At 38.4% G+C, this 14,742-nt stretch overlaps 1 protein-coding gene across 1 annotated transcript in view; it reads right to left on the bottom strand.

Annotated features, from left to right (window-relative positions):
* Positions 1–14,742, bottom strand: part of LOC132998623 (protein diaphanous homolog 3-like) — a 144,800-nt gene that overhangs the window by 111,715 nt on the left and 18,343 nt on the right. Inside the window, exons 6-12 of the mRNA XM_061068351.1 lie at positions 10,974–11,048; positions 10,031–10,100; positions 6,660–6,796; positions 5,840–5,945; positions 2,482–2,592; positions 1,420–1,538; positions 1,056–1,172 (exon numbers count right to left, since the gene is read on the bottom strand). Of these exons, the coding sequence (XP_060924334.1) occupies positions 1,056–1,172; positions 1,420–1,538; positions 2,482–2,592; positions 5,840–5,945; positions 6,660–6,796; positions 10,031–10,100; positions 10,974–11,048 (735 nt within the window). The remainder of the gene's footprint in view (positions 1–1,055; positions 1,173–1,419; positions 1,539–2,481; positions 2,593–5,839; positions 5,946–6,659; positions 6,797–10,030; positions 10,101–10,973; positions 11,049–14,742) is intronic.

Raw genomic sequence — 14,742 nt, 5'->3', positions numbered from 1 at the left:
TCTTCTTAAAAACTGTGAAGATTCTAGTGACGTAAAAAATGTTGTCAATAATAACACAGGTATTTGTGTTATTACCTAAAAAAGATTATAACCTTTACCAAGAGGTTATGTCTTCCTTACCATTTGTCTGTTTGTCTTTTAATTAGCAGCATTATACAAACCAAATTGTTGATAGGAATAATGCATGGATCTGGATGAACAGAAATCGGACATATATCGGACTGATATCTAAGAAGTGTGGGATTTGGTGGGCCTTGATTGAGTTTAAGGGGACTCTTCGGAATGCTATTCTAGTTAATTTGTGAAAGTCCAACCACATTTCTTCATAAATTCAGGTAACTCCAATGACTTGAGTCACTGTAAAACATACCACCAACAAGAAGTCACAGTCGATCAGCTATTATTAGGTAGTATGCAATTTTTTGTGTGTAAATATTCTCATTCTATTATTAATCCTTACGCAATACATGGCACCACTGTTGTCAATCATAAAAATGTCAATATTAACATTGCATGAAGTTTCATTATTGGCAGACAGAAACACTTCAGGTGTTGTTTTTGGGCGGAAGAGAAACCGCAGGTGATGCGTTTCATATGGTGCAGATTAGAGTTCTGTCTTTTGATCAAGTCATAGTTGAACTCACATCCAGCTGTGAGTGAATCAACATAAAATAAATCTTTGAAAAAGTACCATTAAAAGGAGATGAGAAATACTTTGGAGCATTGGCTGTAATAGATGGCTCAGAGATAAAAGAGACTGCATTCTCTTTGTTGGTTCTCTGGTTAAAGGCAGAGGGAGTGAGACCTCCACAAAACATAAGCTCTTAGGTTGAGTGTGGAGTTGGCTATAATGCAAGATTAAAATGCTGTATGTTGGTCATCATTGTGAAAACAGATATAGGTGGAGGATAAATGAGGGACAGACAATTACTGAAATAAAAGAGAAAGAACTTTGTGAGAAGAAGAACTGAAACATGAGACGAAAAAGACTCTTTGCTCAGTTAAACTCTCGATTATTTAGGTTCTGTATGTTTGTGTGTGCTGGAGATTTTTACCTGACCAAGTAGTCATTGCGTATGAGCATTAGGTGCTGTAGAATGGAGAGAAAATAAGGCTCTGCACTGCTGTCCTTCACCGTGCTCTGCACAATGCTGAACACATCCCCCGCATCGGTGCAAAGAGTCAAGGGCCCGTACGAAAATGGAAATAGCTTTTTCACATCAAAATGTAGAAGCTATTGAATTGAAAATATGTATTCTATTCTAATTTCACACAGTTGGTTATCTAGCATCTAGTGAACAACAACTGACCTTAGCTGGATGTGTTTCCAATGTATATTAGCCAAAATTACAAGGTACAGACACTGAATCAAACTTTGGAGTTTCACGCTTCACGCTTCCGTCCAAATAACAAGGATATTCAAGCTCGCTCTTGATGTCCTCCAGCCTGTGAGAAAACTCCATCATGTCCTCTTCTTTGTGCTCCACAAATACTTTAAGTTGGATGTCAAGGGCGTCATTCCTGATGGCTGTCAGTTGCTACAAATGAAAAAAGTTAAACAGTGAGAGACAATGAGATAAAAGAATAAAATAAAATAAACCAGACAGAAAGGCTCACGCTGATCAATTAAACAAAAAGGGAAGCATCAAGCCTGAGTCAAGACAAGGAGCTTGTTCTAAATGCTATGACACATCATGATATGAAAGTAAGGAGACGGGCTCCATATTTGAATTATTTTTTTTTAATTCTCAATCACTGGCATAGAGCATGAATCCTGACAGAGTAGCTTTGTCCCAAATCAAACACGGCCGTTGTGCATTTGCTGAAAATGACAATTGTAAAATGCGACTATTATTGTCATCTGCCAAAATATCTGCCGCCTGCTTTGCTCTCTTGACGTAAAGAAATAACATCTTAGTAAATGTCCCCTGTGTCGTGCAACATGAAATATGCTGCTATCCCTGCTGAATAATAGAATTTTCACAAGTTTTAAAATAAGTCCACAGTCCCTCACCCTCACCCAGGTAGTCAAGATGGCCCTGTTGAAGGTGAGAAGTGGCCCTTTTAAATGCAAATGTTTAACCGTTCCGAGGACACAATCTAGGTGCTTTTCCTCCACTGTGCATTTTGCCATACTTGTCAGTGTGACCACCCTTACGCTCTCAAATATTGCAAGTGTATAAAAGTACATGAACTGAGACACAGCAATTTACAAGTTTACAAGAGATAGGCATGTGAGGCAGATGGTATGAAATGCAGTAGAAATATTATTAGCCCAGCCACTCAAAACTTTATCGGTTCCTGGGCGCTGGCACTGACAGACGACATGGACAACAACTCTCCACTGTGTTTCATAAATTATTTGCTGGAGCAAATCTACAGTATTTCACTGAAGTGGACAACTCATTTAAATATTAATACATGGTGAGTGTGAGTTTATATCGTGTGTGTGTGTGCGCGTGTGCGTTTTGTTGAGCTTACCGGCAATATCTCTTTTAGGCCACAGCGCATAAATTCATTTCTGATGTGCAGCCTGAAGTCCAGCTCATCAGGAGATGTCACTAGTGCATTGATGAGCTGCATGCATGCCACCTGCAACGTGAAGGGTAAACAGAACAAAGAGAGAGAAAGAAGAGAGTGAGAGAGAGAACCAGAGAAAGAGTAGACATACTCCTTCCAGAAGTTGATGAAAAGCAGGCCTCAATGCATTCAAAATGAGTGATGTCCCTTGGAAGCAGAGGACCATAACTAATGCATGTCTATTTTCTCCAGTCACCAACTGGGGGGCTGATTTTAATATTAATGGAACAACTGCAGACCCATACACACAAAATTAACCAACAGTCAATTTAAGGGCAAACGCGCTCTTTTGGAAGCTGTTCTTCACTCCCGCCTGAATTTGGTTTACTGCGCGGGGACAGCTGCATCCTGTGACTCCTCAACTGCCCGCGCGAACACAGACAGAAAAATCTATTATTGATCAGTAAAGCAATCCATTGATGCGTGAAAACAGGGTATGGCAATGCTCGAGCTCAGGAAGGATATTCAGATGTTTTAAGGTTGATAATCAGTTTGAGGGCACGCTCTTATTTCTGCCGTGGTCCTCAAGCTCGATCATTTCCTGCCTTTTAAGTACCATTTGATACAGACAGGGGAAAAGTGACATGTGACTGGGTTGTGGTGATTCATAAAAAACCAATACCATTAATGAATTAAAAGACGGTGTCTATTGATGGACTGGCCTCCTACCTAGTACACACTGCATATTGTCTGCATATATGAATAAATATCAGGCAGTTGAAGCCTTCAGCGAACCATAAATAACAAAAGACAAAGGGTTACCAAGAAAAATCACAACAATGCTTTACATCATTTTTCATAGGTGCAGAATCACAATTTACTGCAGCGCTGTGCAACAACATTATGTCAAGTCGATAATTTGATTCGAGCTCATCAAAGACTTTATGAGTTTCTGATGTAATTTTAACCACCTACATTAGCTTCATCAATGCAAGGGTCAATTAAAAATACATAACGATATAAAGACTTAAGAGGAAAATACGAGCATTTAAAATTTTGGTGGTCCCACAATTGTCTATTAACTAGGGCTGCCGCGATTCGTCGACGTCATCGATTACGTCGACGCTGAAAATGCGTCGACGCGTATAAAATGCGTCGACGCATTTTTTTTTAAAAACCGCTGGGCACCAGCCGCGATAGACTATGCGTGCCGCGGCTGGGGCAGCAGTCGCCCCGGCGCACTCCCCTCCACGCAGCCGGAGGCTCGGTGTGCGGCCCGCCTCAAGTTGTTTTTTTTTTTTTTTGGGGGGGGGGGGGGGGGGGGGGGGCCTCGTCCACGGCGCTTCACGGCGTCGCTGGTGCGGGGGCTTCCTCTCTCTTGGACCGCGGGCCGGTGTCCGTCGCAGGTGCGGACGGCGGCCCTGGACGCGAGTCGGGTCCTTCTCGCGTCACCTCAGCTACGGCGCCCGCGTGGGGGGAGGGGGGGCCGCTAGACTGAGTCCAGAACATGTGGACATGCTGACATTCTTACATTACAACACGCATGTCTAACTAACGTTTGAGTTTGATTTTGAGCTGGACACCATTGTTTCTTATACTTTAAACTTGTTGCACTTTGTTTAATATGCAGACATAACTTTTTTATTTTGATAAGGGGTTAAATAGAAACTTTGATATCTTTTTGAGTTGCACTGCTGACTTAACTTATATGCCCTCTTTTTTATTTATTTTTATCACGTTGGAGTTGCTAGTTTAAACCTTCAGTTTTGCACTTTAATATTTGAGCCTTTGTTTACATTTTGTTTTGTGCTGCATTATACAATGACATACAGTTTGTTCTTGTCAAAATAAAATTAACTGAAATGAAATGGTCAATTTGATTTTTTTGGAGGAAAATTAGTCGTTTAGATTAATCGACTAATCGATAAAATAGTCGTCCGATTAATCGATAGAAAAATAGTCGTTAGTGGCAGCCCTACTATTAACACTTACTTTCCCACAGCTAAACGTTGCCAGGGGAGACTGTGTGTGAATGTGCTCAGGGAGAAGAGAAAGCTTTCTGCCAAGCATCACTGTGGCCGTGGTAGGGATATATAACAGTATCTGTGCTTAAATAATGCAAGGGATTTAAAAAGGATCTGTGGCGTGTATTCAGAAGTGCAAGGGGATATCAAAGCAAGTAAGGCCTTATAAACCTTCAAGTACACTGGGCTGTGTTTGTATAGTCACAAATAAATTGTGCGTCTGTGTGAAACTCAAGCTTCTGGTGGTCGTCAAAATCCGGTTCTCATTTCTAAATTTATTTTGGTTCTTTTTTTCTTCCATGTAAAACTCTTCCTCTCCCTCACCTTGCTTCCTTATCTCTCTCTCTCCCCTAAAGGTGTTACCAATCAAAGGTAGTTATTGTAAATGAAGCAAAAGCAGATGATATGGATAAAAAAAAAACTTTAGCCACGGTCAATGCCTAAAAATACGATACAACAAAAGGAGCAAATTAGTTGTCCCTACTTGGGTTCTATGCCCACCTTTCATCATGTGTATGTCTGTTAGGTACTGAATGAATTGATAATCTCCTCTCGTCCCTCAGCTACCAAATAAAAATGCAGACAACACACTTTAATCATGAATTGCATTATTCTGACAGAAACTGATTGTTGTCTCTGTTTGAAACAGCCCACATGCAATATCTCAAGTGTATGTATCAGCAGGGAAATGAAAGATCATGTCCACAAAGTGAGGGATTATTTATGGAAAGGGAGTGCATAAGACGAGAGCCTTGCATGGAGAGGTAAATACCTGGGCACACACAACTTCTCTACCTATATAGATAACAGAAATATGGGATTTTATCATTTCGGTCTTTTGATGTTTTTCTTTGGTAATTGTGTTCTCATTCTAAAGTTTTTTGTTCTTCTTCAACCTGCAATTGTTTCTTTTTTGTTGTTAAATTTTACATGAAATATGATAATATACCTAGATTTACAGCTGGGAAACTTAAATGCTAAAAGTCTCAACAGTAAAGGTCAGTACAGATGGTAACCTCAAATCAAGGAAGTATTTTACCACACAATCTGTGATTGATAATGTTCATTTCGTCCAATTAAGTGATATTAACAGGCTCTAGAATGTCACATTAAATCCCACGTGTTTGTTCTATCACCAATTTGCACCTCAACTAAAAACTGTTTGAATCTCAAAACCTGTGGCTAAGAGAGTGTGATGTATTGAAATGGTCTTTCCACAGTCCTTTCTTATTTAATTTCAGGGAAATTTGAGTGCAACAACAATGTCAGTGGGCGTACATATACTTTGTACTTACTTGTAATTGAACCGAGCGATCACGAAGCCCTTGCGCAATGGGACTGAACCTCTCGATGGCTCGCCATTCCCCTGCTGTGGTAATGGCTTCAAGGACCTTTTCCAATCTAAATGAGAACATTTCATGCATGAGCGTTGGGGAAAAAGAGAAACATTAATTATTATTAAAGATGTTAATCAGAATCTCAGTATTCAAGGTTGATTTAACCCAGGTGTATGGTCTTTTCTAGGAAATACCATCACTGACACTGTCAATCATGACTTATGACTTGAGGAGAATTATGATTAAATTCAATTGAATTGATCGTAATCTTAACGTAACTCAATAACAATTATAATAATTAATTTCAATTAAAAAAAAAACACAATGTTTATTATTATTTTAACGAAGCATATATAACTTGAAATGTTATAAATGTGTTCCACATAATGGAAGATCTACTGTTTTCAATCATGAAAGAAGTAATATTCAAAGTGTTGGCATTGGAAATTGACACTGCCTTACTTTTCTAAATGATTAAATGTTATAATTAGAATACCTAATTTGACATTGTTGTCAAATAGAATCACTCAATACATTTTCCTGCACTAATACATGCAACATACATGTACAATATACTGGCACCACGACATAGTAGACATAATAAAGAGTCTCACAAAGGAAGTCCTCTTTCTATAAGTCATTTAAACTCATAATGAGAAATGATAATTAGTGATACTCAGTTGGACCATAGTTGGAAATCAAACAAACATTGTCTTTCAAGATGAGAGAAGCTGTAAGACCTAGAGGTTTTGACAGAAAGAATGAAGCCTGAGCATACGTGTTCTCTTCGCCCACAATGCAGATGGCTGACAGCAACTTCATCACGTCAGTCATCATGGCAGACTGGGTGGGATCAATGGCTCTTGCCAGTAAAGCAAGACTTTTCTCCTCCCCCAGGATCCGATCCAAGCCATACTGCGATAAACACAAACACATAACATGTTTACTTCAGCTCATTAGTGACAAGAATGAAATGCCATGTAACACAAAGTTTTACTTATTAAAGTCGAAGTTCAATATATTTATTTGCAATAATCAAATGCATGACTCAAGGTAAACTATGATTTCAGTTCATCTGTAATACAGCACGTGCAATAACTTTAAGAGATCTGGCTCAAGACAATTACTTCTACAAATGGTCTCCGATTTAATTACAAGATCATTATTAAATAGATTTACAATAACTGTGCATTTTTTATTTTTGCCATGTGGGATATATTCAAGGCATCACAAAGAAAAAAGGGAGTGACTTGAACAATGTTTTATTGATGGTGGATAATTCGGTGCTAGCGTGTGGTAGCACCTGCACAATGAAGACCAGCCTCAGCAACGTTCAAAACTTAAATTAATGTTTTGATTTGTACAGAGAAAATCGATACAAAAATTTTGTTTAAAATAATAAAATGTTGAATATAAATAATACTCTGAAATTAATTCACTATTTGTAAAGCTTTGAAAGGAGGTTTTATTATAGAAAAGAAGGCATCAATAAGTGTTTTTTATCACTTTTGTTGTTGGATTTGATATTTGATTTTTTTTTTTCCTGATGCTTTTGTCGATGCGGTAACACCAAGCATCACGTAGCACTTGATTTCGATTTTCCTGTTTGCCTGGTTGATGCAGGTTTCACACAATTGACAGTAAGCTAACAGAATATTTTTGATTGTTTCTTTGTGTCTGCACATTTATATGCAAATAGATGAACTGTGTCATTACTTCATAAACAGTTTCGCAATTTTGTTCGTTTTTCCTAAAACAAATTGTCAGAAACAAAATAAAGATGAACTGTGTCAGATTTCTGCCGATGCTTCAAAGAATGAACACTGCTGGAGCAGGTTTCTTTATCGTGTAGGGCTCATGTTGACACAGAAAAGCAGTTGTCTCTATACTTTAACAGCCTTGCTTACATATATCATACAGTCCAAGGTAAATATTGATCAGAATAGAACAGTTTCTTTGCTGACTATAGTGACACCTCATGATAAAACTGCATTAACATTGCAGCTTTTTGACCATACTGCAAAAATGTGTCAGCCAAAACAAAAACAGGGAAATGCAGTTAATGATTTCTCAAAATGCTTATTCAAAACGGTGAACAAAGAAAAAAAAAATATATAACACAAATGAGTGTTTTTGGCGACTTCTTCAGCGTCATTAACTGAATCCATAGGTACCAGGCTTTGTCTTCTGTGCTTCACTGGTCCAAAGTTATGTTGGATAATTTCTCCCTGCATGGTAAAACTATTGCTATCATTTTTTGACAATGGAAAGCGCATGCATATGGGAAGCTGTTTCACTCTTGTAGCCATTCTAATTTTTGAGATATCGATCATGTTTCATTATGTTTCACTCATTCCCCATTGAAAACCATTCAAAAGAAGGTCGTTTAAAAATGAATATACAATCAACAATTACAGATATCTGCACCTAAAGTAATAGCGTATATCACCTGCATCAGCAGCCGGCACAATAACAAAGAGCGGAGAGAACTACATTTCAATCAAACAGCGCAGAGCTATACATTATAAGCTTTTATAAGTACTTATTCAGCTTAGAAAGCAATTACATGAAATCTTTATTGAGGAAATAGGTTTTCTTAATAACAGTTAAGTTGCTCAAAGGGCAGCTTCACACTGTGGCAACTTTTAGTACTCCATTATTATGCCTTTGCAAGTGTGTGACTTGACGCAGGAAGGCAGAAGAGGAAGAAGAAGAAAAGACTGCACAGACATCTGGCAGCGACCACCTGTCTCCTTGGCATTGTGGGTACATCCCATCCCAAGGTGCGTCTCTAGCCAGGGAAAGGTCTGGGCTAACAGAGAGGCCTACGGGTAAATGCTGGTGTCTGGCGCCTATTGAGACACAGGATTACACGAGACCTTAAGCACGCTTTGTGCCAGAGCGGCTGTATATCTGTCTCCCCTGGTATTTTAGCTCCATCTGGCGAGATATTTTTTTTCTTCCTTGGTAGCTACTTTAGACTAACAGCAAAAAAGCAAGAAAAGCAAAGACACTGTAAATCACAGCTACTTCAGTGGAACTCATTTTTATGTATAAGCGCTTTGTCCTGGGCGATCATTTAATTTTACTGTCTTCACACTTTAAGTGGGATAATTTTATCACAATTTGATCATATTATTTTATAGTTTTGCTTAATTATGTTGCTAAAGAAAAACAATTCCAAAAACAAACTTATTAAATTATGTAAAAAAAAAACTAAAAAAGAGTTATGACATTGTTCCTAAAGTCAAAAGTGTCTCAGTGATTAATAGTGACTGCACTGCATAAAAACTACTCCACTTCCATGTGTCAGTACAATGGAGGACGGCTCGCTCAATTTTACTGTGACACATCGTTGATGATCTTGTTGATAACTTAGCAGCCTCTGTGCAGACCACACATGACACTGTGTCCCTCTGAATGTAGGAGGTGAATCAGAGAGTCGCTCTGTGCAACAGCTCACAAGTGTGTGCTTTAAAAGTGCGCTGCGGAGGAAGTTGTGTTTCTCTTCTGCCATCACATCTCTTTCCCTCATTTGCACTTGACATTCAAACACACTCTCTCTTATAGTATCTAAACCATCAGAAAGCTCTCACTCCTCAACAGACAGGCCGACAATCTTAGATCAAGAGTGTCAAGAATCAGGACTTGAGTAAAACCTGAGGTAAGTGGCTCCAGATTGTTGTAAGGCTACTCTTCTCCAATTTTGATGAATCCCTTGTAATTGAAATCCAAGAGGCCACATTATTTGGTAAATAAATTAAGACACAAAATAATATTAAAAACGATGAAGGTTACCTGAAGAAATCAGTCTGAAAATACAGGGAGTTGTTTGAGATTTTTTCCTTGAAGCATATTAGGAACTAGAAAACTGACATATTAAATGTTTAAATTAATTTGGGGTTTCCGTGTTGTAGTAGTAAACTTGCCATTCCACCATCTCCCGATTTATCGAATAAAAAAAAAAGAACAATTATATAACTCAATATGTTGATATATTTATTAAAAAAAAGATAAAAAGACAGAAAAATACTTCTTTGGACATTCCTAGGTTAGATCCCTCGATAAAAAACTTTGATTGAAAATGGGAACTTATTGTACAACCTGAATAAATGCTCATGAGTATTTTCACAAAATTATTGTCATTACCTTATTGTTCATGAAGGCCTTGAGACACTGGATAACTTTGTGTTGATTCTTTTTGTCAAGCTTCTCTTGCCTACAGGGACGAGAGAGTTATTCAGGGAAAAGTGGTTTAATGAAAAACATGACCAAAATGAGTCTACACAATGTTTCCCACAGGATTAGACGTGGCGATGGCTGACAAGGGAGACAAGGGGTTGTGTGGCCGAGCGGTTGATTACTGTGAGAGCAAAGGCAGTAGTAGGTTCTCATGTGCACCTGAATGACAGGTACAGGGACAGGGCAGGTGTTCTGCAGTGTTCTGCCAGGACAGTAAAAATGCTATTGATTGTTTTGACAATCAACAGGCCCACACCACAGCGGTAGTATTCCTCCTGCTAGTGTGGCCAGTGTGACTAGGACGAACAGCTCAATGTGGGGGGGAGAGAGGGAGAAACAGAGACAGAGAAATGAGAGAGAGAGAGAAACGCGGGGGCAAGAGAGAGAGAGACAGATTAACCGGGAGAGAGAAAGAGAACTTGACAGAGAGAGAGCTAAATGGAGCTAACCACTACATCTGAGGTCTTTGATAACGTTATGATAAGCATTATACATTTCCGGATCATTATGATGGGAGGAGAAAGGTTGACCATGGGGGGGCCACCGCAGTCTTTGGAATTAATGGGAAACACTGGTAAATGTTTTCGCACATTTAGGATTGTGAACGAAAATCTAAGAACCTGTAAGAAATAAAATACAAGACTGTGCTTATGACTCCACCACCAGCAAATATAAAACACATCTTTTATTATTCTTATATGTCCTAAATTGGTAATGAATGACTTTGATAAAAATGAAAGAAAGCCAAAATTACCTAAACCACGCAATTTACTTTATAAGTTGATGTTCATGCTTTGAATATATGAATGACTACAATTACAGGTACCCATGAATTCGTGCATTAACTTACTCCTTCTTGTAAAGCAACTTCTCCAAAATGTCCAGCAGCAGTCCAAGACCCTCATGCCCGAAACTCTGCACCCAACTGAAATAACAAAAACAAAATCAATATTATATATGTGCAAGACTGACAACTGACAACAACATGTTTATACTCAATCACTGTGGAAACCTTTAGGACAGAAAAACACATGTAGAATTTAATACTCTGTCTTGAGGAGCAGAAAACACAGTATTGTGTCCCTGCGAACTGAAAAAAGTTTGGGCTTTTAAATAAGTAAAACTCTGTAATTCAATTCTTACAACCAGAAATCTTAGAAAATAAACTATATTAGTATAGTGTGCACAGCAGTATATGCATATCGTACCTTTTAAAGCAAAGATACAATAATGCAATTCTAAGCCTTTATACAGAAGCAAGATTGCCTGAGAGAATAAAGAAAATGGCAAAAAATATTTTCGAGCCAGAGAACAGGATTAGAATTTATACTTGTATGCAGGTGACATTTATGAGTTGCAGCATTTCAAAGGAGGTTAAGCAAGTTCACAGGGCTCAATCAAATCATTTTCGTGCCAGTCTTTATGTTGAAGTTTTTTTTAAGCACGTATTACGGAGAAGGTGCCCTTGATGGATTTCAAATTGTGTGATTAAAGTAGTAGTATCTAAAGCTTGGGGCTAACACACATAATAGATTGTTTCCTATGCAATTGTTTTATTGGAGATAAAGTTTTATTGGAGATAAAGTGTGTTTTTATCACAGTGATCTAAAAAAGGTGTTTATTTAGTTAGTTAAAGGCAGCTTTGTTATTTTATCTGATGTTCAGCTTCCAGAAGATAAAATAGTGACCGTAAGAGGATGCACACATTGGAATACATTGTATATTGTTCATCGCAAAAAATTACTTGAAACTAACTTTCTTCAAAGTTTTCAGCCCTTCTCCAGAGAATTCCTGAATTTATCTGAAAACTTTAAGCAGGGTATGTTTTGGGAGCTTCTAACAACCTCTTGGGTCACTAAGTTCACCCTGGATCGAGATATGGCTTAAGTTATTTATTTATTTTATGTAGAAAATATGGCATTTAGATACATAAACCAAAGACGTTAAGATTCATAAAGATTAAAGTGAAAGTTATGTCAGGAAGTCACATGCTACCATCTGCAGACTCTGACACACTCTCATTGAGCCAATCACCTGCAAGCTGTCAGTGTTACATATTCTCTCAGTTCCGTACCGGGATCACTGATTGACCAATCTCCACCACTGCACAACCTCCACTCTGGATCATCTCCCTTCAAGTTATCTTATCTGGGATTTGTTCTTATGTAAGAACAAAATCTACGCACACTGAAGAGCACTCTTTGTAACTGCAATGCTTTTGTAAAAGAATCAGTTATTGTGTTATTTACTTCTAATTCTACAGTTGCATGATACGATTAAAATTACAAAAATATTTGATAATTTTTATCTTTAAAAACAAGACATATTAGTGCATATTGTATTATATCTTTTTGATCACATGAACACGTTGAAGAGGAGAATATTCAGACACAAAAACTGTCACCCATCTTTAGGTTTCACATGCTGGTGTTTACATATTAAATGTGTCAGATGTTCCATAGTTTTTCTGCTGCAGCTATTAGCTAAAAGTTTAGCGTATTAATTATAAAACTAAGTTTATTTCTGAGAGGAGAGGAGAGATGGCTCAGGAGACGCAACCTAACCACACGATGCACACTGCACCAATGTCTGTGGACGCAGTGTTCCCCGTGTGCGCACCCAGAGGGAACTTAACCCGAATATTATTCAAAAGCATTCATCTGAACCTGGCCTTGCATGTCCGGTCCCGATGGGTCCGCTCAGGTCGAGTATCCACAGGTCCTCAGCGGAGGGTTCACCTGCAGTGCTGTGTTTCCAATGATGTGCAGCTCCAGCTCAGATGAGCTCTGTGCACCTTCCTTTTCCCCTCCCCAGATCTCTTTTGTTTTAACAATTTTCATTTTGACTTCAAATCTGAGATCCAACTAGTTTTTACTTCAATTATGTACTTTCAACTTACACATGCAAACAATTCTGCAGTCATGAATTTGACATAGACTATCCTTGAAAAACTTCTTAAGAACAGTTTTAAGGAGATATTGGTGAATGATTCCCAATGAATTGTATTTCATTCTCATTAACTCATTCTCATTCAAGTGGAAACCTTTACGTATGCAGAAAACTGTGAAAGACAGGGTGAATGAGATTGTCACTGACTGCACCTCCCTCCTGATGGAAACCAAATAACATCTCTGAACATTAGCATTCAGCATCTGCACTGCTCTAATCAACAAGCTGCATGCCTCCCATCATCAAATCTAAAGAAATTCTCAAGGTGACAACATAAAATGGGAAGCTGTTATCTGAAATTAATTTCTTGAAAGGAGCATGGAGTTGGGGAAAGATGTGGTGTGTCCGGGATCCTGTTTGTCTGTTGTGACGTTGTTTGTCACTATTCTTTACCTGACACAATACCCAATTTGTATTTAAGATTGTTTCATTCAACTTACAGCCACACCTTGAATGTACACAGGTGACATATGATTTAACCTTGAAAGGTTAGGGTGACTGACAATGCATGTTAAGCTCAAGTCTAATGTTGACGCGTTTAAGTCTAACTACCATTATAACCATAGCTAACGACTTGTGTACCGTTTCAAATCATTGACACGAGGAGTTTGAGTGAATCAAGTGTACAATAGTAGAGAACTACAGTCATAAAACTATTTCATGTACACGAGAGTTGGGCAATCATTTGTATCTTCAGTCAAATCGTCACTAAGCATTAGCAAATGATTTGATACATCACAGCTCAGTAATTACATCCCATATAATTTCTGTTTGACTGATATGCTTCATCTTTGCTGAGAATTATTGCAAGAGTCGAGATCGTCTTTTGCATAAGTTTCTATACCAACAATACTGGGAATCATAGATCAGGGTTTTGTGCCCAAAGTAAGCTAGAAGCTACAGTTGATGCTAGAGTATCAGATCCAGCTGACCCCCCCCCCCAGACCTCAGACCTCATTTGGCTACAATTATTACCTTGGATGATATTGTATCTATAGAACTATATGATTCACACATGAACGTGCACAGCAAATGCAATATTTTACGAGTTTATGTTTAATCCAACCTGCCAAGGACGGTAAACTGTGTGGATGTTTACCACAGACAACAACAGAGGTTATGTCGTGTTTAAAATGTCATATAATAATTTATCAAACATAATAGTGTGTCTAAATAGTAACCTATACTGTATACAATGTGTGTACAGGGTATGCATCCACCCTATTTTGCTTCTCATTCTTTATTCTTTCGCTTTATTCTTTCACTTAAAAAATGAAGACAAAATGCAGAGAAATAGTGTCGACCTCCACATCAGGGTGTATGAATGAGTGTGTGCAAGACAGGGTCAAGAAAATGAGGGGGACTGAATATAAAAAAAACTGTCATGGCCATTCTGATGAGGACAGGCAAGGCCGCTGCCAAGGTATTGAAGGAATGAGGCTCTCCTGTTTGAGAAAAGAAATCAGTTTAGCCTACACTTCATGCTGGGCCATGGCCAAGACCATTGTGGTTATAGAGTAGGCAGGGCGAGGGTCTTGACAAGAGCTTCATTGAAATGCATGCAGTAGCTCAGTGGCAACTGCATGGTAGTTTTTCATCATCAGTAGGTGAGGCAGCGAGCAAAGGAAAATAATCAGTTGATCTGTAGCAGGAATTATTGCAACGGAAAC

This window comes from Limanda limanda, chromosome 3 (genome assembly GCF_963576545.1).
Source record: "Limanda limanda chromosome 3, fLimLim1.1, whole genome shotgun sequence".
In the NCBI taxonomy this organism is placed as follows: domain Eukaryota; kingdom Metazoa; phylum Chordata; class Actinopteri; order Pleuronectiformes; family Pleuronectidae; genus Limanda; species Limanda limanda.
Note: the sequence above shows the minus strand (reverse complement) of the source record. Positions and strands in the feature narration are given on the sequence as shown.